The sequence below is a fragment of the Arachis ipaensis genome, chromosome B6 (assembly GCF_059453495.1).
Source record: "Arachis ipaensis isolate K30076 ecotype BB chromosome B6, ASM5945349v1, whole genome shotgun sequence".
Classification (NCBI taxonomy): domain Eukaryota; kingdom Viridiplantae; phylum Streptophyta; class Magnoliopsida; order Fabales; family Fabaceae; genus Arachis; species Arachis ipaensis.
The window spans coordinates 147,270,859-147,293,639 of NC_142441.1; the positions used below are offsets into that span (position 1 = coordinate 147,270,859).

The 22,781-nt window shown below is 36.9% G+C and overlaps 1 protein-coding gene across 1 annotated transcript; it reads right to left on the reverse strand.

Annotated features, from left to right (window-relative positions):
* Positions 1-219: 219 nt before the first annotated feature.
* Positions 220-12,382, reverse strand: LOC148563085 (serine/threonine-protein phosphatase 7 long form homolog). Its single transcript, XM_088491158.1, has 7 exons — positions 12,299-12,382; positions 11,881-12,123; positions 11,712-11,774; positions 1,085-1,800; positions 901-991; positions 535-815; positions 220-226 (listed from the first exon to the last, which is right to left on the reverse strand). Exons 1-7 carry the CDS (start codon positions 12,380-12,382, stop codon positions 220-222), a joined length of 1,485 nt encoding a protein of 494 aa, XP_088347284.1.
* Positions 12,383-22,781: the final 10,399 nt, after the last annotated feature.

Sequence of the window (22,781 nt, forward strand, 5' to 3'; positions counted from 1 at the left end):
AGGGTTTGGGTAGTTTAGGTAATTTTAATAAAATTAGGGATATAGAGTATTAATTAAAATTTAATTTAATCTCTCAAAATTATTTTAAAATATTATTTAATTATAAATTTGCTAATTAACTTTCAATCAAGTATTTTAATTTAAAATTAGAGATAATATAATTTATTTTCTTTGTTTATAGAATTAATGTATTAAATTCTAAAATCTCAATTATTTAAACTATATCCTATAAGATTCTTATTCTTTTGAAATTATTAAAATTTATAGTTTAATATAAAAACTATTCAATAATTATAAATTAAGTAAAATTTCTAATTTAATTATCAATATTTGATTTAATTATCTCTGATAAAATAATTTCTATAAATAAAGTCTTTAATAAATAAATAAATTGAAATTAACTCATAATAATATTTTTTTTGAAATTTATGGGTCTTACACAAGTGGTCACCATATGCCCCTCGGTACCAATCCATGTAACTTTCCAATTGATAATGTAAAGGCACCAAGTCATCAGAGAGAATGTGACTATACCGGTTGGTCCACTGCATCACCCAAGAAGAGTGGGTATTGGCCCAATCTTCATTCTTGGGCCCAGTTAGAACTTCGCCGTGTGATGCACCTAAATCCTGCTCTAGAGTAGGAACACCCTGTCTCATACCAAATTGCCTCATGACTCTATCAGTTGCATGCCACTCGATGCATTCAAAGGATATAAGTGGCACTCTGGCACTCCAAAGAACCAAATTATGACGGATGGCTAAAGGAATCAAGTCTGGGTCAATGTCTCCAATGCCATAAGGCTGCCAAACAAACTGGACACATGGAACAATTCAGATGAGTACCCAAAAATTAACTCACTTAACAAGCTACATACGGTATTAATATTTTACAACATACCTGTCCTTCTTGTAGATCATCTAACAACCTCCTGTAATTTTCAAGCGAAGTGTATCGGTAGCCATAGTTTTCACGCTCCCAGTTACGCCACCTGCCATCCAACAATTAATTAATTGACTTATCTTGTGAAAAACAAATTACATTATCTAGAACTTCTTTTAATGCATACAATAATCACAATTACCTGTTTGCAATTGGAAACAATCGGGGATTGCCGGGAATCGGCGCTAGAAATGGTAGCCGGATCCAAGCCCAAGTAAGCAACAACGTCAGTGGCCCGTCAATCTTCTTGCAATCGACACGAGTTGCCCTACACAATGACCTATACAAGTGTGCTAGGCATGCCGAACCCCAGCTAAACTGTATGATTCCACCAAAATTATGGAGCAAAGGTAAAAATTTCCAATGCACTGCTGCACCAGACTTATCTCCAAACATAATTAACCCAAATAACAACATTATGTGACACTTTACATACATCTGAATGTGAACATCATCATTCAACACTATACGATCTTTCAAACCCCTAAACCACGTTAATTTTATAAAGCTCCCTCTACAGTCTGTCTTCCTCGGTGCAACTCCAAATTGGTGCAAGCACTCGGCTTCCAATGCCTTAAAACTACTCATTGTCGGTCCTGTAACTGGAAGTCCATTTGTCGGCAGACCGAGAATCATCACCACATCCTCCAACGTCACGGCACACTCACCAACCGAAAAATGAAACGTGTGAGTCTCAGGCCGCCATCTCTCAACTAGTGCATTAACGATTGCTGACTGACATTGGACCACTCCAATCTGAGAAACATAATAAAAGCCAGTCTCGCGTAACTGTGACTCAACAATTTCATTGTATCGATCCGGCGGCTTATAATGCTCGCACATTAACATCCGTGAACCCTACAATATCAAATCTCCGTTATAAGTACCGTCATAATATAACTACATTATCAAAAACACAATTATCCTAACATGTCCATTATAACTAACTCCAATCATAATTGCATTGAAGCATACACAGTAAATGATACAACAATCTTTCAATTATTAGTCATCATAAATAAAATAATTTATTATATTGTTATTATTATTATTCATAATTACTCATTAAACTCAATTACTAACACTAATAAAATAATAACAACAACAACATATCAATATCTTCTCTAATCTGTTATGTATACATCTCATTCTCCTTCCTCATTCATTCATTCCTTACATTATAATATATATATTACTAATAAAATCTACTATTATCACTAATATTATCAATAAATCAGATTATTAAAAAAAAATACCCCAGCTAATCTGGATTTAATTTATTCTAACTAACTTTATTATTATTATTATTATTATTATTATTATTATTATTATTATTACTATTATTATTATTATTGTTATTATTATTATTATTATTATTTCAAACAATTCTATTATTATTATTATTATTATTATTATTATCATTATCATTATTATTATTATTCCTAACACAGCTTACTATTAATTAATTTCTTAATCTAAATTTACTTATTACTAATTTATTGTCTAAATTTTACTGAATTAAAATTCAATTATTTGTCATCATAAATAAAATAATTTATTATATTGTTATTACTATTAATCATAATAACTTATTAAACTCAGTTATTAATACTAATAAGATAATAACAACAACAACATATTAATATCTATTCTAATCTATGATATACAGATTTCCTTTTACTTCCTCATTCATTCCAACTCAACGGTTAAAAAATTCCAACCATTTAAGACATACAACATACAGGATTTATTTTTTAGTTTCTATTTCTAACTACTTAACAAACAACACATACATGATTAGATTAATTTTTATTTAGTGTCATTATAATATACATTACTACTAACTAAAACCTACTATTATGACTATTATTATCAATAAATTAGAATATTAAAAAAAATAAAAAACTTACCTAATCCGGATGCCCAAGATAGTTGACAATATGAAGTTCCGGTTGATTTACTTCTTTAATTTTTCTTTTTTTTGGTATTTTCTTCAAAATTTTTCGAACCTTTCTTGTGGTTCAACAATGGTAAAGAAAGAAGGGAAAGAGGTGGGGTTCAGAGAGGAAAGTGTGGGGTTGAGAGAGAGATTCACGAAGAAGAGTGAAAATGATATGTTGGGGGGAGGGGTTTACATCACTTGCATTGGGAGAAGGAGTGTCACGGGCCAACCAGGACCTGCGTGCATGCGTGACACCTGGCCATTGTCCTCAAATCGGTGGCACCGATTTGCGACCCATCTCCACCCTGAAATCGGTCCATCCGATTTCTGCCCACCAAATCGCTCCGTCCGATTTGTTTTACCACGCCGTCACATTTTCGTAATACACCCTAAACCTTCATAACGCTGTTAGACTCCATCAGAATCCCCATATTAAAATTAAAAAACTCTAAATTAACTTATACTAAAACTAAACATCCAATTAACATGTGTCACGTCATAGAGGGTAATTTACATGTTGATTTAGAGGGGGTTAGGTAGAACTTACCATATATTTATAATTTTAGAGAAATGCTATTTGTACACTAAAATCAGCCACTAATGTATTTGTGTATAAATACATGTGTGGTTTAATTTATTTTCACAGTGTATTTATATCCCAGCATGTATTTTATATTAGTGGTTGACTTTGGTAGCTGATTTTAGTGTACACGTAGCATAACCCTAAAATATAATAACGCTTTTCGTGGTTGCCACACCGTCGTTGTCGCTGTTTTTTCTTCTTTATTTTTTTAGTGTCGTTGTCGCTATTGCCACCACCATCATCTCCATTATCATCATTGTTGCTGCCGCCATAGTCAATGTTATCATCGATTCGTTAATTTCTTTTCCTCCTTCTTTTTCTTTTTCATCCTCCTTTATTATTATCGTCGTCTTTTTTTTTCACTTCTTGTTTTTGTATATATTAAATAAAAATACTAAATAATAAATTTTGATGTACAACACAAATAAGCTTTTGTATTATATTAATAAATTTTTGTGTTATGTGTAAAAAATTCTATGTTATATTCATAAGTTTATGTGTTGTGTGTCAAAAATTATGTGTTCTATAATAAAATTTTTTGTATTTCGTAACAAAATTTTAGTGCTAAAGAAATACGAAAACAAAATACCACATAATGGACATACACATTTTTTTGTTGAATTTGTATGAATTTAGTTAAATTTAATTATAAAAAATGTTTGTAAATGTTACTCAAATACAATAAATATATAGAAACAATAAGAGTACTGCTACACATATAAGTCTTTTTGGCATACAAGTCACTTACTTAACGCGCGCGTGAAATCACGTTGTTCCTCTTTGTATCCTGCGTTTTTCCTCCTCCTCCTCCTCCTCTTCCCTCTTCTTCTTTGCGTTTCTCCTCCTTTTTCTTTGTGTGTTTCATCTTCATCGTCGTTTTTTTATTACTGTTATTGCTACATTTTTTTCCTCCTCATCTTTCTATTAGTTTTGTAACATTATGTATTTTTTTCTTTGTTTGATTTTTTTCTCCCAAGAAGAATTATGAAAATATGAAATAGAAGATGAAGAAGAAAAAGTAGCAGAAGATGAGGAGGAGGAAGAGAAAGAGTTTTGAATTATGCAGAACTTATTAGCACACATACACCAAAAATTCTTATACAATACACCCAAATATCTTCGTGTTACACCCAAATTTGTTGCAAATACAGAAAAATATTTCCTCTAATGCTACTTTTTTTTCTTCTTCTTTTTTTCTTATTTTTTTTCTTTTAGTTGAATGAATGTAAGTTCATCTTCTTCTAAATATTTTTGCAACATTATGTGTTTTTTCTTTTTCTTTGTTTGATTTTTTTTGTTTTTATTCTAGTTAAAAGAATAAAACAAGAAGAAATTTGAGAAGATAAAATAAAAAAAATGAATAAGAAAAAAACAAGAAGAAGGTGGTGATGACGATGAAAAAAAGAAGGAGAAGCAGCAGAAGATGAGGAGGAGGAAGAGGAAGAGTTTTGAATCATGCAGAACTTATCAGCATACATATATCGAAAATTCTTAAATAATACACTCAAATATCTTCGTGTTACACCCAAATTTGTTGCAAATACAAAAAAATATTTCCTCTAATACTGCATTTTTTTCTTCTTTTTTTTCTTATTTCTTTCTTTTTTTTAGTTGAATGAATGTATGTTCATCCTCTTCGAAGTAATTTTGCAGTATTGTGTGTTTCTACTTCTTCTTCTTTATTTGATTTTTTTATTTTTATTATTGTTAAAAGAGTAAAATAAGAAGAAACTTGAGAAGATAAAACAAGAAAAAAAAGATGAATAAAAAAAAAAGATGAAGACGATGATGATGAAAAAGAAGAAGAAGAAATAGCAGAAGAAGAGGAGGAGGGAGAAGAAGCATTTTGAATCATGCAGAACTTATCAACACACATACACAAAAAATTCTTAAACAATACAATCAAATATCTGCGTGTTACACCCAAATTTGCTGCAAATACAGAAAAATATTTTCTTTAATGCAAGACTTTTACATTACATTCAATTCAAACCATCAACGATGAAAAATTATTCACCTACAGAATCATAAACTACTAACGAAAAAAATAAGTAGAATCGAACCACACCTCAGCCACTTGATTAGATTCAAAACAATAATCAATTTCGTTCTAGTTCAATTGATAATCTGAACTTGAATTATTCATTATATTCAATAACGAGATAACTGATGATGGAGGATAAGGATGAAAAGGAAGGAGGAGAAGAAATTACAATGAAAAAAGAAGGAGGAGTAGAAGGAGGAGGAGGTGGTATTAGTGAGGATGATAACGAAAGAGAAAAATAACAAAGAACGTGCAATAACAGCACGAAAATAAATGTGCACGGGTAAATATAAACGACTTGTATAAAATTGTATCAAAAAATGACTTATATGTGGAGAATAATTGAAAAATACTATACGTGAAGAAAAATTTAATGTTGTTATTCAGTCAAATGAATATAAACTTTAATTCAGGCAACTAATTAAACACTTTTATTGAGGAGAGAAGGTAAAATTAATTATTTCTGTAGAATTCTTCTGGGAATAGTATACATATTCAACTAATTCAATCTATATTGTAAATAATTTGAATTGGTCTAATAGTTAGTTTACTAGTTCGTTTAAATAAATATTGAGAGTTTGAATCCTGTATCGCATATACAACAATTAATTAGTCAGCGACAAACTTCTAAATAACAATTCATATCTACAATAAGTTAATCCTTGACTTATCGGGTTGGAGAATACAGTGAAAAAAAATTCAATATATATTGTACTAAAAGAATATCAAAATATTAATACATTTGTATATGTATATTGAGATTAATTTTGATATACAAATATTTTAACTAAAATTTATGTGTTTATATAATTATTTAGTTAATTTAAACAATTACATTACAAATATGATAAATATGAAACATTATTCACCTATAGAATCATAAATTACTAACGAAAAAATTAAGTAGAATCGAACCACACGTCAGCCACTTGATTGGATTCAAAACAATAATCAATTTCATTCTGGTTCAATTGACAATTTGAAATTGAATTATTCATTATATTCAATAACGAGATAACTGATGATGGAGGATAAGGAGGAAAAGGAAGGAGGAGAAGAAATTACAATGAAAAAAGAAAGAGGAGTAGAAGGAGGAGGAGGTGGTCTTAGGGAGGACGATAACGAAAGAGAAAAATAACGAAGAAGAAGAAGAAGAAGAAGAAGAAGAAGAAGAAGAAGAAGAAGAAGAACGTGCAACAAGAAGAAGAAGAAGAAGTAGAAGAAGAAGAACGTGCAATAACAGGACAAAAATAAACGTGCACGCATAAATATAAACGACTTGTATAAAATTGTATCAAAAAATGACTTATATATGAAGAATAATTGAAACAATAATTTGAAAAAATACTATACATGAAGAAAAATTTAATGTTGTTATTCAGTCAAATGAATATAAACTTTAATTCAGGCAACTAATTAAATACTTTTATTGAGGAGAGAAGGTAAAATTAATTATTTCTGTGAAATTCTTCTGGTAAAAGTATACATAATCAACTAATTCAATCTATATTGTAAATAATTTAAATTGGTCTAGTAGTTAGTTTACTAGTTCGCTTAAATAAATATTGAGAGTTTGAATCCTGTATCGCATATACAACAATTAATTAGTCACCAACAAACTTCTAAATAACAATTTATATCTATGATAAATTAATCCTTAACTTATTGGGTTGGAAAACACAGTGAAAAAAAAAATCAATATATATTGTACTAAAAGAATATCAAAATATTAATACATTTTTATATGTATATTGAGATTAATTTTGATGTACAATTATTTTAACTAAAATTTATGTGTTTATATAATTACTTAGTTAATTTAAACAAATACATTACAAATATGATAAATATGAAATATTATTCACCTACAGAATCATAAACTACTAACGAAAAAATTAAGTAGAATCAAACCACACTCCAGCCGCTTAATTGGATTCAAAATAATAATCAATTTCGTTCTGGTTCAATTGACAATCTAAACTTGAATTATTCATTATATTCAATAACGAGATAATTGATGATGGAGGATAAGGAGAAAAAGGATGGAGGAGAAGAAATTACAATGAAAAAAGATGGAGGAGAAGAAGGAGGAGGAGGTGGTGTTAGTAAGACCGATAACGAAAGAGAAAAATAATAAAGAAGAAGAAGAAGAACGTGCAATAACAGCACGAAAATAAACGTGCACGCATAAATATAAACGACTTGTATAAAATTGTATCAAAAAATGACTTATATATGGAGAATAATTGAAACAATAATTTGAAAAAATACTATAGGTGAAGAAAAATTTAATGTTGTTATTCAGTCAAATGAATATAAACTTTAATTCAGGCAACTAATTAAATACTTTTATTGAGGAGAGAAAGTAAAATTAATTATTTCCGTAGAAATCTTCTGGTAATAGTATACATATTCAACTAATTCAATCTATATTTGTAAATAATTTGAATTGGTCTAATAGTTAGTTTACTAGTTCGCTTAAATAAATATTGAGAGTTTGAATCCTGTATCGCATATACAACAATTAATTAGTCAGCTACAAACTTCCAAATAACAATTCATATCTACGATAAATTAATTCTTGACTTATCGGGTTGGAGAATACAGTGAAAAAAAAAAATTCAATATATATTGTACTAAAAGAATATATAAATATTAATACACTTTTATATGTATATTGAGATTAATTTTGATGTACAATAATTTTAACTAAAATTTATGTGTTTATATAATTATTTAGTTAATTTAAACAATTACATTACAAATATGATAAATATGAAACATTATTCACCTACAGAATCATAAACTATTAACGAAAAAATTAAGTAGAATCGAACCACACCTCAGCCACTTGATTGGATTCAAACAATAATCAATTTCGTTCTGGTTCAATTGACAATCTGAACTTGAATTATTCATTATATTCAATAACAAGATAACTGATGATGGAGGATAAGGAGGAAAAGGAATGAGGAGAAGAAATTACAATGAAAAAAGAAGGAGGAAGAGGTGGTGTTAGTGAGGACGATAACGAAAGAGAAAAATAACAAAGAAGAAGAAGAAAAAGAAAAAGAGGAAGAAGAATAAGAACGTGCAGCAAGTAGAAGAAGAAGTAGAAGAAGAAGAACGTGCAATAATAGCACGAAAATAAACGTGCACGCATAAATATAAACGACTTGTATAAAATTGTATCAAAAAATGACTTATATAGTGAGAATAATTGAAACAATAATTTGAAAAAATACTATACAATAAGAAAAATTTAATGTTGTTATTCAGTCAAATGAATATAAGCTTAAATTCAGGCAACTTATTAAATACTTTTATTGAGGAGAGAAGGTAAAATTAATTATTTCAATAGAATTCTTCTAGTAATAGTATACATATTCAACTAATTCAATCTATATTGTAAATAATTTGAATTGGTCTAATAGTTAGTTTACTAGTTCGCTTAAATAAATATTGAGAGTTTGAATCATGTATCGCATATACAACAATTAATTAGTCACCGACAAACTTCTAAATAACAATTTATATCTACGATAAATTAATCCTTGACTTATCGGGTTGGAAAACATAGTGAAAAAAAAATTAATATATATTGTACTAAAAGAATATCAAAATATTAATACATTTTTATATGTATATTGAGATTAATTTTGATGTACAATTATTTTAACTAAAATTTATGTGTTTATATAATTACTTTGTTAATTTAAACAAATACATTACAAATATGATAAATATGAAATATTATTCACCTACAGAATCATAAACTACTAACGAAAAAATTAAGTAGAATCAAACCACACCCCAGCCGCTTAATTGGATTCAAAACAATAATCAATTTCGTTCTGGTTCAATTGACAATCTGAACTTGAATTATTCATTATATTCAATAACGAGATAACTGATGATGGAGGATAAGGAGGAAAAGGAAGGAGGAGAAGAAATTAAAATGAAAAAAGAAGGAGGAGTAGAAGGAGGAGGATGTGGTGTTAGTGACGATGATAACGAAAGAGAAAAATAACAAAGAAGAAGAAGAAGAAGAAGAAGAAGAAGGTGGTGCAGCAAGAAGAAGAAGAAGTAGAAGAAGAAGAACGTGCAATAACAGCACGAAAATAAACGTGCACGCGTAAATATAAACGACTTGTATAAAATTGTATCAAAAAATGACTTATATATGGGGAATAATTGAAACAATAATTTGAAAAAAAACTATACGTGAAGAAAAATTTAATGTTGTTATTCAGTCAAATGAATATAAACTTTAATTCAGGCAACTAATTAAATGCTTTTATTGAGGAGAGAAGGTAAAATTAATTATTTCCGTATAATTCTTCTGGTAATAGTATACATATTCAACTAATTCAATCTATATTTGTAAATAATTTGAATTGGTCTAATAGTTAGTTTACTAGTTCGCTTAAATAATTATTGAGGGTTTTAATCCTGTATCGCATATACAACAATTAATTAGTCAGCTACAAACTTCCAAATAACAATTCATATCTACGATAAATTAATCCTTGACTTATCGGGTTGGAGAATACAGTGAAAAAAAAATTCAATATATATTGTACTAAAAGAATATCAAAATATTAATACTTTTTTATATGTATATTGGATTAATTTTGATGTACAATAATTTTAACTAAAATTTATGCGTTTATATAATTATTTAGTTAATTTAAATAATTAGATTACAAATATGATAAATATGAAACATTATTCACCTACAGAATCATAAACTACTAATGAAAAAATTAAGTAGAATCGAACCACACCTTAGCCACTTGATTGGATTCAAAACAATAATCAATTTCGTTCTGGTTCAATTGACAATCTGAACTTGAATTATTCATTATATTCAATAACGAGATAACTGATGATGGAGGATAAGGAGGAAAAGGAATGAGGAGAAGAATTTACAATGAAAAAAGGAGGAGGAGGTGGTGTTAGTGAGAACGATAACGAAAGAGAAAAATAACAAAGAAGAAGATGAAAAAGAAGAAGAGGAAGAAGAAGAAGAACGTGCAGTAAGAAGAAAAAAATGTAGAAAAAGAAGAACGTACAATAACAGCACGAAAATAAACGTGCACGCGTAAATATAAACGACTTGTATAAAATTGTATCAAAAAATGACTTATATAGGGAGAATAATTGAAACAATAATTTGAAAAAATACTATACATGAAGAAAAATTTAATGTTATTATTTAGTCAAATGATTATAAGCTTTAATTCAGGCAACTAATTAAATACTTTTATTGAGGAGAGAAGGTAAAATTAATTATTTCTATAGAATTTTTCTAGTAATAGTATACATATTCAACTAATTCAATCTATATTGTAAATAATTTGAATTGGTCTAATAGTTAGTTTACTAGTTCGCTTAAATAAATATTGAGAGTTTGAATCATGTATCGCATATACAACAATTAATTAGTCACCGACAAACTTCTAAATAACAATTTATATCTACGATAAATTAATCATTGACTTATCGGGTTGGATAATATAGTAAAAAAAAATCAATATATATTGTACTAAAAGAATATCAAAATATTAATACATTTTTATATGTATATTGAGATTAATTTTGATGTACAATTATTTTAACTAAAATTTATGTGTTTATATAATTACTTAGTTAATTTAAACAAATACATTACAAATATGATAAATATGTGTTACGGATCCAGCCCGCGGATCCCGGACCCGAGGTTGAGCCCGAACCCGGCACCTCGGGTCCGACCCGCCTCTTTCTCCTAGAAGGCTCAAAACCGGCCCTCTGGAAATCCTAAACCGACTTTCGAATTCAAACGTCTCCCTTATCTTAGCCAGATAAGATAAGATAAAATATTCACCATCACCTATAAATAAGAGGACCCAGGTCCCTTCAGGTATTCATTCATTCCACACATCTTACACCTCTCAGATCCATTCTGACTTGAGCGTCGGAGTGTCTTTGCAGGTACCTCCCCCCATTGCTCCAGTCAAGCGACCCAGCTTCCGCTTTGATTCGCAGGTTCCCGATCCACCCTTCAACCCGTACCAGAGACTTCTCGTACATTGGCGCCGTCTGTGGGAAACTTGCGCCAGCAGAGCCGGATGGGGGACGTCCTAGAGGAAACCCCCTCAAGCCAGGATGACTCCCGACCGCGTAACCCAACCCCGGAACACCGGGAGGTCACAAACCAAGCAAAGATAGCAAGTACTGTCCACCACACGAACGACCACGTCGTCACGGACCAGCGACATCTGGAGAAAGCAAGGGACAAAGCGGCACAGATCATCCAGGATCTCTGCCTCCGGGTCCAGGAGCTCGAAGGCAAACTCATTAATAGAGAAAAACACAACAACGAACGCGGAAGCCAGGCAACTTCCAGATCAAGATCCCGCCACGGCAGGTCACCAACCCGACGACACGATAGGAGAGACGGTCGCAGCGCCTCACACGACCACGATCACGAGAAATCGCCGGAATGCCGATATAACAAGAAACACAACCGCAACGCTTCCCGAGATCTAAGTCGTCAACACGACTCAGACGAAGATCGGAGATACCGAAATACCAAGCGCACAAGAAACGACCACACAATAATGGGAGCTACACCCTTCACAAAAAGAATCTTAAGAGCAAAACTCCCCAAAGGTTTCGACAAACCTACCGACATGAAGTACGATGGGACCAAGGACCCCCAGGAACATCTAACGGCCTTCGAGGCCAGGATGAACCTAGAAGGAGTGGCCGACGCGGTCCGATGCAGAGCCTTCCCGGTAACCCTTGCAGGGCCGGCAATCAAATGGTTCAACGCCCTCCCAAACGGATCCATAGCCAGTTTCCACGATATAACACGAAAGTTCATGGCCCAGTTCACAACTAGAATCACCAAAGCCAAACACCCCATCAGCTTGCTAGGGATCACGCAAAAACAAGAAGAATCCACAAGGAAATACCTCGACCGCTTCAACGATGAATGCCTGACGGTCGACGGACTCATGAACGAAGATTTTCACAAACACCTCACCACCAAACCAGTATGGACCATGCACGAGATCCAGAATGTCGCCAAAGATTACATCAATGACGAAGAAGTCAGCCAGGTTGTCGCCGCCAACAAACGGCAGCACGGCAACACCCAACTCGGCTTCTCGCCAAAATCCACCACCCAGAGAGAATCAAAGGGACCACCCTAGACCGACAAATACAAACCGACCACCAAGAATTGGCAAATTCTCTAATTACACGCCCCTGACAGCACCAATTACTGAAATATACCACCAAATAGAAGATCGAGGCATCATTCCGAAAGCCCGACAACTCAAAGAAAGGACGGGAGGCAACAAAACCCTCTACTGCGACTACCACCGAGGTTACGGTCACAAAACACAAGATTGTTTTGACCTTAAAGATGCCCTCGAACAAGCCATACGAGACGGCAAACTCCCAGAATTTGCCAAAATCATCAGAGAACCAAGACATATGGAAAAAGACAGGTCGCCAGAAAAAGACGGGCGTAACCCGAGAACCCAAAAGCAACCCCCCAGGGAAAGCCCAAAAGACGACCTGACCATCATCGTAAACGTCATCACGGGCAAGGACATATCGAGCAAGTCGAAACTAACAATGAAAAAAGATCTCAAAATAATGGCGGTCAGAAACCAAACTCCAACCATTGCGGCCGACAACACAATAACCTTCTTACCAGAGGATTGCCAGCACGGCACCTCGGCCGAAGATGCCCCCTTCGTCATCTCGGCAAGAATCGGAATAGGACTAGTACGAAGGATACTAGTAGACACCGGGGCAGACTCGAACATCCTCTTCCGAGGAGCCTTCGATAAGCTCGGGCTCCACAACGACAACCTCCAAACACACCGCAACGGTGTCACGGGACTCAGAGACAACTTTTTCAAACCAGATGGCTCAATCACCCTCCCCATCACCATAGGAACAAGCAACCAAAAGAAGACAATCTTATTCGAATTCGTAGTTCTAAAAGACTCCACAGCCTATAACGTGATTCTCGGAAGAAAAACAATCAACGACTTCTCCGCAGTCATCTTTACCAAATACCTCCTCATGAAGTTTAGAACCGACGACGGCTCCGTCAGTACCATCCACGGAGACCGAGAAGTCGCAGCCGAATGCGACAACACCAGCCTAGCCCTAAGAAAGAAATCTCGAGATGCGGCCGGGGTATTCCTAGCCGATCTGGACGCTCGGCAAGACGGCCAACCCAGGCCAGAGCCAGAAGGAGACATGGAAAAGCTACAAATAGGGCCAAGCAAAGAAGAATACACCTTCATTAATAGGAACCTCCCATATGATCTCAAGGAAGAACTCTCCCAACTCTTGAAGCAAAACAGAGATTTGTTCGCATTTACACCAGCCGACATGCCGGGAATAAACCCCGACCTAATGTCCCACCGGCTAGCCGTGGACCCCAAAGCTAAACCATTGGCACAAAGGAGGCGAAAAATGTCACCAGACCGAGCCACCGAGGTCAAGAAGCAAGTCAAAGCCCTACTCGAAGCCAACTTCATCAGGGAACTCCCTTACACGACCTGGCTAGCAAACATCGTGCTAGTGAAAAAATCTAACGGGAAATGGCGAATGTGTGTCGACTACACCGACCTCAACAAAGCCTGTCCGAAGGACGCCTTTTCCCTACCAAACATTGACGGATTAGTAGATGCTGCATCCGGCCATCGATACCTCAGCTTCATGGACGCATATTCTGGCTACAACCAGATTCCGATGCACCGACCAGACGAAGAAAAGACAACGTTCATCACCTCAGAAGGGACATACTGCTACACAGTGATGCCCTTCGGCCTGAAAAACGCTGGAGCCACCTATCAAAGACTCGTCAACAAGATATTTCAAAACCTATCCGGAAGCAAACTAGAAGTCTACATAGACGACATGCTCGCTAAGACCGAATCCGACGAACAACTCACCGACGACCTCAAGGTCATAATGAACACCCTACGAAAGCACCAAATGCGACTCAACCCGGCAAAATGTGCTTTCGGGATGGAGGCAGGGAAGTTCCTCGGCTTTATGATCACGCAACGCGGAGTTGAAGCAAACCCGGAGAAATGTCGCGCCGTCCTCGAAATGACGAGCCCAAAAAACCTCAAGGACATCCAAAAGCTCACCGGCCGATTGACGGCGTTATCACGCTTTCTCGGGGCATCGGCTCAAAAAGCGATCCCTTTCTTCAAACTAATGAAAAAAGGGGCCCCTTTTAAATGGGAGACGGAATGTGAAGAAGCATTCCAGCATTTCAAGAAAGTCCTAGCGGAACCACCAATCCTCGCCAAACCCCAAACAGGGGAAACACTCTACCCGTACCTTTCCATTACGGAAGAGGAACTCGCAGCAGCACTCATCCGTGAAAACATGAAAAAAGAACAAGAACCTATCTACTTCATAAGCAAAGTCTTGTAAGAAGCGGAAACTCGCTACTCACGACTAGAAAAATTAGCTTTTACACTCCTCACGGCCTCCCGGCGCCTGCGACAATACTTCCAGGCCCACCCCTTGACGGTCTGAACCGACCAGGCGGTCAAACAAGTACTACAAAAACCCGACCTTGCGGGAAGAATGTTAGCATGGTCCATCGAACTATCTCAATTCCAAATCAAGTTCGAACCCCGGTACGCGATCAAAGCACAGGCCATGGCCGACTTTATCGCCGAGATGACCCCAGGAAACTCCACCCCCGAATCGTGGAAACTACATGTTGACGGCTCATCGAACGTCACCTCTGGAGGTGCCGGAGTCATTCTCGAAAGTTAGAACGGAGTCGTAATCGAACAATCATTACGATACGAATTCCCAGTCTCAAACAACCAGGCAGAATATGAGGCCCTCCTGGCAGGCCTATCCCTAGCTCGGGAGGTCGGAGCAAAGGTCCTAGAGGTAAATACCGACTCACAGGTAGTCAGCTCCCAAATCAACGGAGACTACCAGACACGAGACCCCCTACTCCAACAATACCTCGCCAAGGTAAACAAACTAAAAGAAGGATTCGAGCGAGTTACCATACAACATGTCCCTAGAGAACGAAACGCCAGGGCAGACCTACTTTCCAAACTAGCCAGTACCAAACCAGGACACGATAACAAATCGCTAATCCAGGAAGTCGTCAAAAGTCACCCTCCGTGTCAACGACAACCAACGCTCATCTGATACTCTCGAACCAAGGATCTTGGACCTACCCTATCCTATAGTACCTCCTTGACGGAACACTGCCGCCGGATCCCAAAGCGGGAAAACGAATAAAACGGGAAGCCGCCAACTATACCGTTGTCACAGGACAATTATACAAACGCGGATTCTCGCAACCCCTGCTCAAATGCGTCGAAACCGAGAACACGGAGTACATACTCCGTGAAATCCACGAAGGTTGCTGCGGCCACCACGTCGGAGGCAAAACATTAGCCCAAAAAATCATCAGAGCAGGCTACTTCTGGCCCACGGTTATCCGGGATTCCATACAAATAGTTAAAAGCTGCGACAAATGCCAAAGGCACGCCAATATCCACCAAGCCGCGCCACATCAGCTCAGCATCATATCGGTAGAACGGCCATTCGGCACCTGGGGGATCGACCTCGTCGGACCCTTCCCTACGGCACCCGGTCAACTCCGGTATCTCATCGTCGCCATAGATTACTACACCAAGTGGATCGAAGCCGAACCCTTAGCCTCCATAACGGCAGCCCAATGCCGTAAATTCCTCTGGCGACAGATCATCACCCGATTTGGGATCCCCGAGATCGTTATCTCGGACAACGGAACCCAATTTGCTGACAAAAAGTTCAGAGAATTCTTAGAAGGACTACGCGTATCTCACCGTTTCAGCTCGGTAGAACACCCCCAAACAAACGGACAGGTGGAATCCGCAAACAAGATAATTGTCAAGGGACTCAAGAAACGGCTCGACGAAGCCAAAGGACTATGGGCCGACGAACTCGGATCGGTCCTATGGTCATACCGAACCACACCGCAAATGACCACAGGAGAAATACCCTTCCGATTAACATACGGTGTGGAAGCGGTCATCCCGGTAGAAATCGGAGACCCAAGCCCCAGAAAAACGGTCGGCGGTAACGACGAAGAAGCAGAAAGAGACCTCATTGACGAGGAAAGAACCATAGCTCATATCAAAGAGCTAGCCCTAAAACAGAGAATCAGCTTAAGATACAACCATGGCGTCATCCGACGAGAATTCACAACCGACGATCTCGTCCTACAACGAAACGACATCGGTCCTCCGACCCCAGGAGAAGGGAAACTCACCCCCAACTAGGAAGGACCATACATAATCAAGGCGGTAATCGGAAAGGGAGCATATAAACTCAAGCGACTTAACGGCGACGAAGTCCCAAGGACCTGGAACACCACCAACTTACGGCGATACTACACTTAGGCCGACCTAACTAGGTCACCCCTTCTTATTTGTATTTTACAAAACCTGAATTTTAAATTTTCGCTTAAGTATCTATCCCGGGTACTCTTTCCCCCCGAAGACGGAGGGTTTTAATGAGGCCCGACCTTAAATAAATATTTCGTTAAAAGCTATTTTCACCTTTCTAACCGTCCCAAATACGGAACAAAAGACACGGCCACGACTGGGGGACTGATCACCCCCCAGGCCCAGCACACGGATATCCACAAAAATCCGACCAAACGACAGTCCAAGAAAACAAACGGAATAGCTCAAAATAAAACACATAAAAAGGCCCGAACGGCCGAAAAAACCATAATACGGAACATACAAAGGCCTGAACGGCCGAAAATACCATTAAACAGAACCCAATGTCACGGCCCTTGGCCATCCAAAATATTCAAAAACAAACAGTTCAACATAAAAATTACAAAGATAAAAAAGCTACTCAAGGTCGACAATCTGGCCGTCACGAACAATCTTGAAGGCTCCCATCACGGACACATCCACTCCCGGAGCCAGCACTAAAGCCTGAGCCTTCATTGTCTCCTCGGTAGCCGCAATCGCATCCTTTGCATCATCCAACAATTCCGTCTTCTCCCTCTTCAAAGCAGCAATCTCGGCCTTCAGAGCCTCCGACTCAGCGAGAAGCACGGCAGCTTGAGAACCTGCATCTGAAGCTCGCTGCCACTCCTCTGCCAATTGGGAAAGAAGCGAAGTCTCAACCTCGGAAAGCCGAAGAATCTCTGCCCCGGCCTCCTCAGAAGACTTCGCTGCCTTTTCCCTCGCAATCTCGGCAGCCTCAAGCTTCTCCTTCAGCTTAACCATTTCAGCCTGAGAGTGACGGAGTTTCTTATCCAGCAAACCAACCTGAGCCATCACGGGCTCAGCCTTCCGAACAACGACAGCAGATCGAAGGAGGGCACGGTACACCGACTTGGCCTGGAACGAAACATCGCAACCATAAAAAAACGGCTCCGTACCAGGCATCAAATGTTGATCAATAAAACCCGGGGCATCGAAACGACGATCCATCACACTAGGCACCAAACCCTCCTCCTCAAAAGTCTCACTGCTCGGGTCCTCAGGCCTTTTTCTCTTCCGAGAAGCCTCAGTAGCCGTCACCACGATGACTTCAGGAGAATTCGCAGGACCAGGAGAAACTTGAGCATCGGCCCGCGCACCCGAGGAAACCACCTCCTGAGAAACCGGCTGAGAATCCACGGCAGGGTTAGAAACAGGAGTAGCTGGAGATGACGACCCCTCCTCCTGGGCCATCGCCGCCTTCAACCGTGCCAAGGAAGTCAAACCACCAGCCATCTCAACTGAAAGAAAACAAAAATCCCAAGTTACAAAAACGGGAAAACAAACATAAAAACCAAAGGAAAGAACAGACACACACCAACATACGACCGACAAGCAACCGGATCACCCATCACATCCCGAGGATTAAGAGGACGCTCTCCAAACAACTGCCACAGAACAAGAGCGACATCCCGCTCCTCCGAGGAAAGGAACTCTTTCGAAACCCGAGTAAACACCGACGGCCCCGCCTTAAAGTTCCAATAGGTGGGGAACCGACGCTCACTCTCCAATGTCAGCCAAAAAGGATGATGCCCCCTTGCGGGACGAACCTTAAAATACCCACTCTTAAAACCATGAAAAGAATCTTCGTACAACCCGAAGACTCGACGATGAGGCTGAGCCCTAAAAGACACATATCCCTTCTTGTGCTTCCCCTCCTTAGTTGGAAGGGTACACAAGAAGAGAAAAAGGAAGACGTTTACCGAGGCAGGAAGCTCCAAAAACTCGCAAACAAGCTCGAAAGACCGTATCGCCGCCCGGCTATTCGGATGTAACTGGGACGGCGCCATGGAGCACCGACTCAATAACTGTTGAACAAATGGAGAAAAGGGGAGCCGAACGCCGAGCCGGGTAAACATCGCCTCGTACACCCACATCCAATCCGGCACAGTCGGGGAGTCAAGGTTAGTATAGCAGACCCTCTCGTCAACCCCAGGGAGGGAAAGCTCATAATGGCGTTCGGCGTCGCCACCCCCACAAACAGCTCCTTGATCACAGAGCCGCTGAAGGTCCGCCTCCGTCATTCGCGACGGCGTCCCCCACACGTCACTTGTGACCCAAGAAAAAAGATCGGGGACAACCCCCGCCGGGGCCACCGGAGCCCTCACACCCTCAGTCCTTCGACGAGCCATACCTAAAATAGCGACGAGCACCACCGTCAGCCAAACCCCGCGGCAGAAAACGGTGGATCAAACCAAACAAACACTACTAAACGCCACCAATTATACGACGGCGCTCGCCCCCTTACAAAACCCACTACCCCAACAGACCTATCTACCATAACACAATGCCATCATACACCAGAAAACAAAATTCTAATCTACACTAGGCAGAGACAAAACAAAACACGAAGGAAGATAAAAGGAAACAGAAAGAAGCAGAAGAACACCAACCTGATAATGCGAAGGAAATAAACCCAAGGAGAAGATGATACGGCAGAAGATCAAACCAAAACCACAGAGTGCGAAAGGAAAGAAGAAAATGCTCTTTTGGAAGAAGAGAGCAAATAGAGAAATGAAGCAAAACGAGGGAACTGAAGGAAGAAAACCAAAACAGATTTGAAAAAGTAAAATAACGCAAACACCCCCGGAAAGCAAAACAAAGTAAGGGCAAAAAAGGGAAAAGCCCCCTCACAATAAATGCCCCCTTGGAAAAAGCAATTAATAAATCACGCCTCGAAGAACGCAACAGGTGCAGCAGACACGGAAGGGTCACGTCAGACCAAAACGGTCAGACGAATCTTCCACGAGACGAAACCGAGGCGCCGACCTCACCTTAGAATAACCAAACGGCCACTAAAGGCCTAAACCCGTAGAAAAAACAGCATCTCCCAGCGACAGACTGACCTCGCTCGCTCTCCCGCTGCGGGGGCAACTGTTATGGATCCAGCCCGCGGATCCCGGACCCGAGGTTGAGCTCGAACCTGGCACCTCGGGTCCGACCTGCCTCTCTCTCCTAGAAGGCTCAAAACTGGCCCTCTGGAAATCCTAAACCGACTTTCGAATTCAAACGTCTCCCTTATCTTAGCCAGATAAGATAAGATAAGATATTCACCATCACCTATAAATAAGAGGACCCAGGTCCCTTCAGGTATTCATTCATTCCACACATCTTACACCTCTCAGATCCATTCTGACTTGAGCGTCGGAGTATCTTTGCAGGTACCTCCCCCCCATTGCTCCAGTCAAGCGACCCGGCTTCCGCTTTGATCCGCAGGTTCCCGATCCACCCTTCAACCCGTACCAGAGACTTCTCGTACAATATGAAATATTATTCACCTACAGAATCATAAACTACTAACGAAAACATTAAGTAGAATCGAACCACACCCCAGCCGCTTAATTGGATTCAAAACAATAATCAATTTCGTTCTGGTTCAATTGACAATCTGAACTTGAATTATTCATTATATTCAATAACGAGATAACTGATGATGGAGGATAAGGAGGAAAAGGAAGGAGGAGAAGAAATTAAAATGAAAAAAAAAGGAGGAGTAGAAGGAGGAGGATGTGGTGTTAGTGAGGATGATAACGAAATGAAAAATAACAAAGAAGAAGAAGAAGAAGAAGAAGAAGAAGAGGAAGAAGAAGAAGAACGTGCAGCAAGAAGAAGAAGAAGTAGAAGAAGAAGAACGTGCAATAACAGCACAAAATAAACGTGCACGCGTAAATATAAACGACTTGTATAAAATTGAATAAAAAAATGACTTATATATGAAGAATAATTGAAACAATAATTTGAAAAAAAACTATACGTGAAGAAAAATTTAATGTTGTTATTCAGTCAAATGAATATAAACTTTAATTCAGACAACTAATTAAATACTTTTATTGAGGAGGGAAGGTAAAATTAATTATTTCCGTAGAATTCTTCTGGTAATAGTATACATATTCAACTAATTCAATCTATATTGTAAATAATTTGAATTGGTCTAATAGTTAATTTACTAGTTCGCTTAAATAAATATTGAGAGTTTGAATCATGTATCGCATATACAACAATTAATTAGTCACCGACAAACTCCTAAATAACAATTTATATCTACGATAAATTAATCATTGACTTATCGGGTTGGATAATACAGTAAAAAAAAATCAATATATATTGTACTAAAAGAATATCAAAATATTAATACATTTTTATATGTATATTGAGATAAATTTTGATGTACAATAATTTTAACTAAAATTTATGTGTCTATATAATTATTTAGTTAATTTAAACAATTAGATTACAAATATGATAAATATGAAATATTATTCACCTACAGAATCATAAACTACTAACGAAATAATTAAGTAGAATCAAACCACACCTCAGCCACTTGATTGGATTCAAAACAATAATCAATTTCATTCTGGTTCAATTGACAATCTGAACTTGAATTATTCATTATATTCAATAACGAGATAACTGATGATGGAGGATAAGGAGGAAAAGGAAGGAAGAGAAGAAATTACAATGAAAAAAGATGGAGGAGTAGAAGGAGGAGGAGGTGGTGTTAGTGAGACCGATAACGAAAGAGAAAAATAACAAAGAAGAAGAAGAAGAATAATAAGTGAAGAAAAATTTAATGATGTTATTCAGTCAAATGAATATAAACTTTAATTCATGCAACTAATTAAATACTTTTATTGAGGAGAAAGGTAAAATTAATTATTTCTGTAGAATTCTTCTGGTAATAGTATACATATTCAACTAATTCAATCTATATTGTAAATAATTTGGATTGGTCTAATAGTTAGTTTACTAGTTTGCTTAAATAAATATTGAGAGTTTGAATCATGTATCGCATATATAACAATTAATTAGTCACCGACAAACTTCTAAATAACAATTCATATCTATGATAAATTAATCCTTGACTTATCGGGTTGGAGAATACAGTGAAAAAAAAATCAATATATATTGTACTAAAAGAATATCAAAATATTAATACATTTTTATATGTATATTGAGATTAATTTTGATGTACAATTATTTTAACTAAAATTTATGTGTTTATATAATTACTTAGTTAATTTAAACAATTACATTACAAATATGATAAATATGAAATATTATTCACCTACAGAATCATAAACTACTAACGAAAAAATTAAGTAGAATCGAACCACACCCCAACCGCTTGATTGGATTTAAAACAATAACCAATTTCGTTCTGGTTCAATTGACAATCTGGACTTGAATTATTCATTATATTCAATAACGAGATAACTGATGATGGAGGATAAGGAGGAAAAGGAAGGAGGAGAAAAAACTAAAATGAATAAAGAAGGAGGAGTAGAAGGAGGAGGATGTGGTGTTAGTGATGACAATAACGAAAGAGAAAAATAACAAAGAAGAAGAAGAAAAAGAAGAGGAAGAAGAAGAAGAACGTGCAGCAAGAAGAAGAAGAACGTGCAGCAAGAAGAACGTGCAATAACAACACGAAAATAAACGTGCACGCGTAAATATAAACGACTTGTATAAAATTGTATCAAAAAATGACTTATATATGGAGAATAATTGAAACAATAATTTGAAAAAATACTATACGTGAAGAAAAATTTAATGTTGTTATTCAGTCAAATGAATATAAACTTTAATTCAGGCAACTAATTAAATACTTTTATTGAGGAGAGAAGGTAAAATTAATTATTTCCGTAGAATTCTTCTGGTAATAGTATACATATTCAACTAATTCAATATATATTTGTAAATAATTTGAATTGGTCTAAT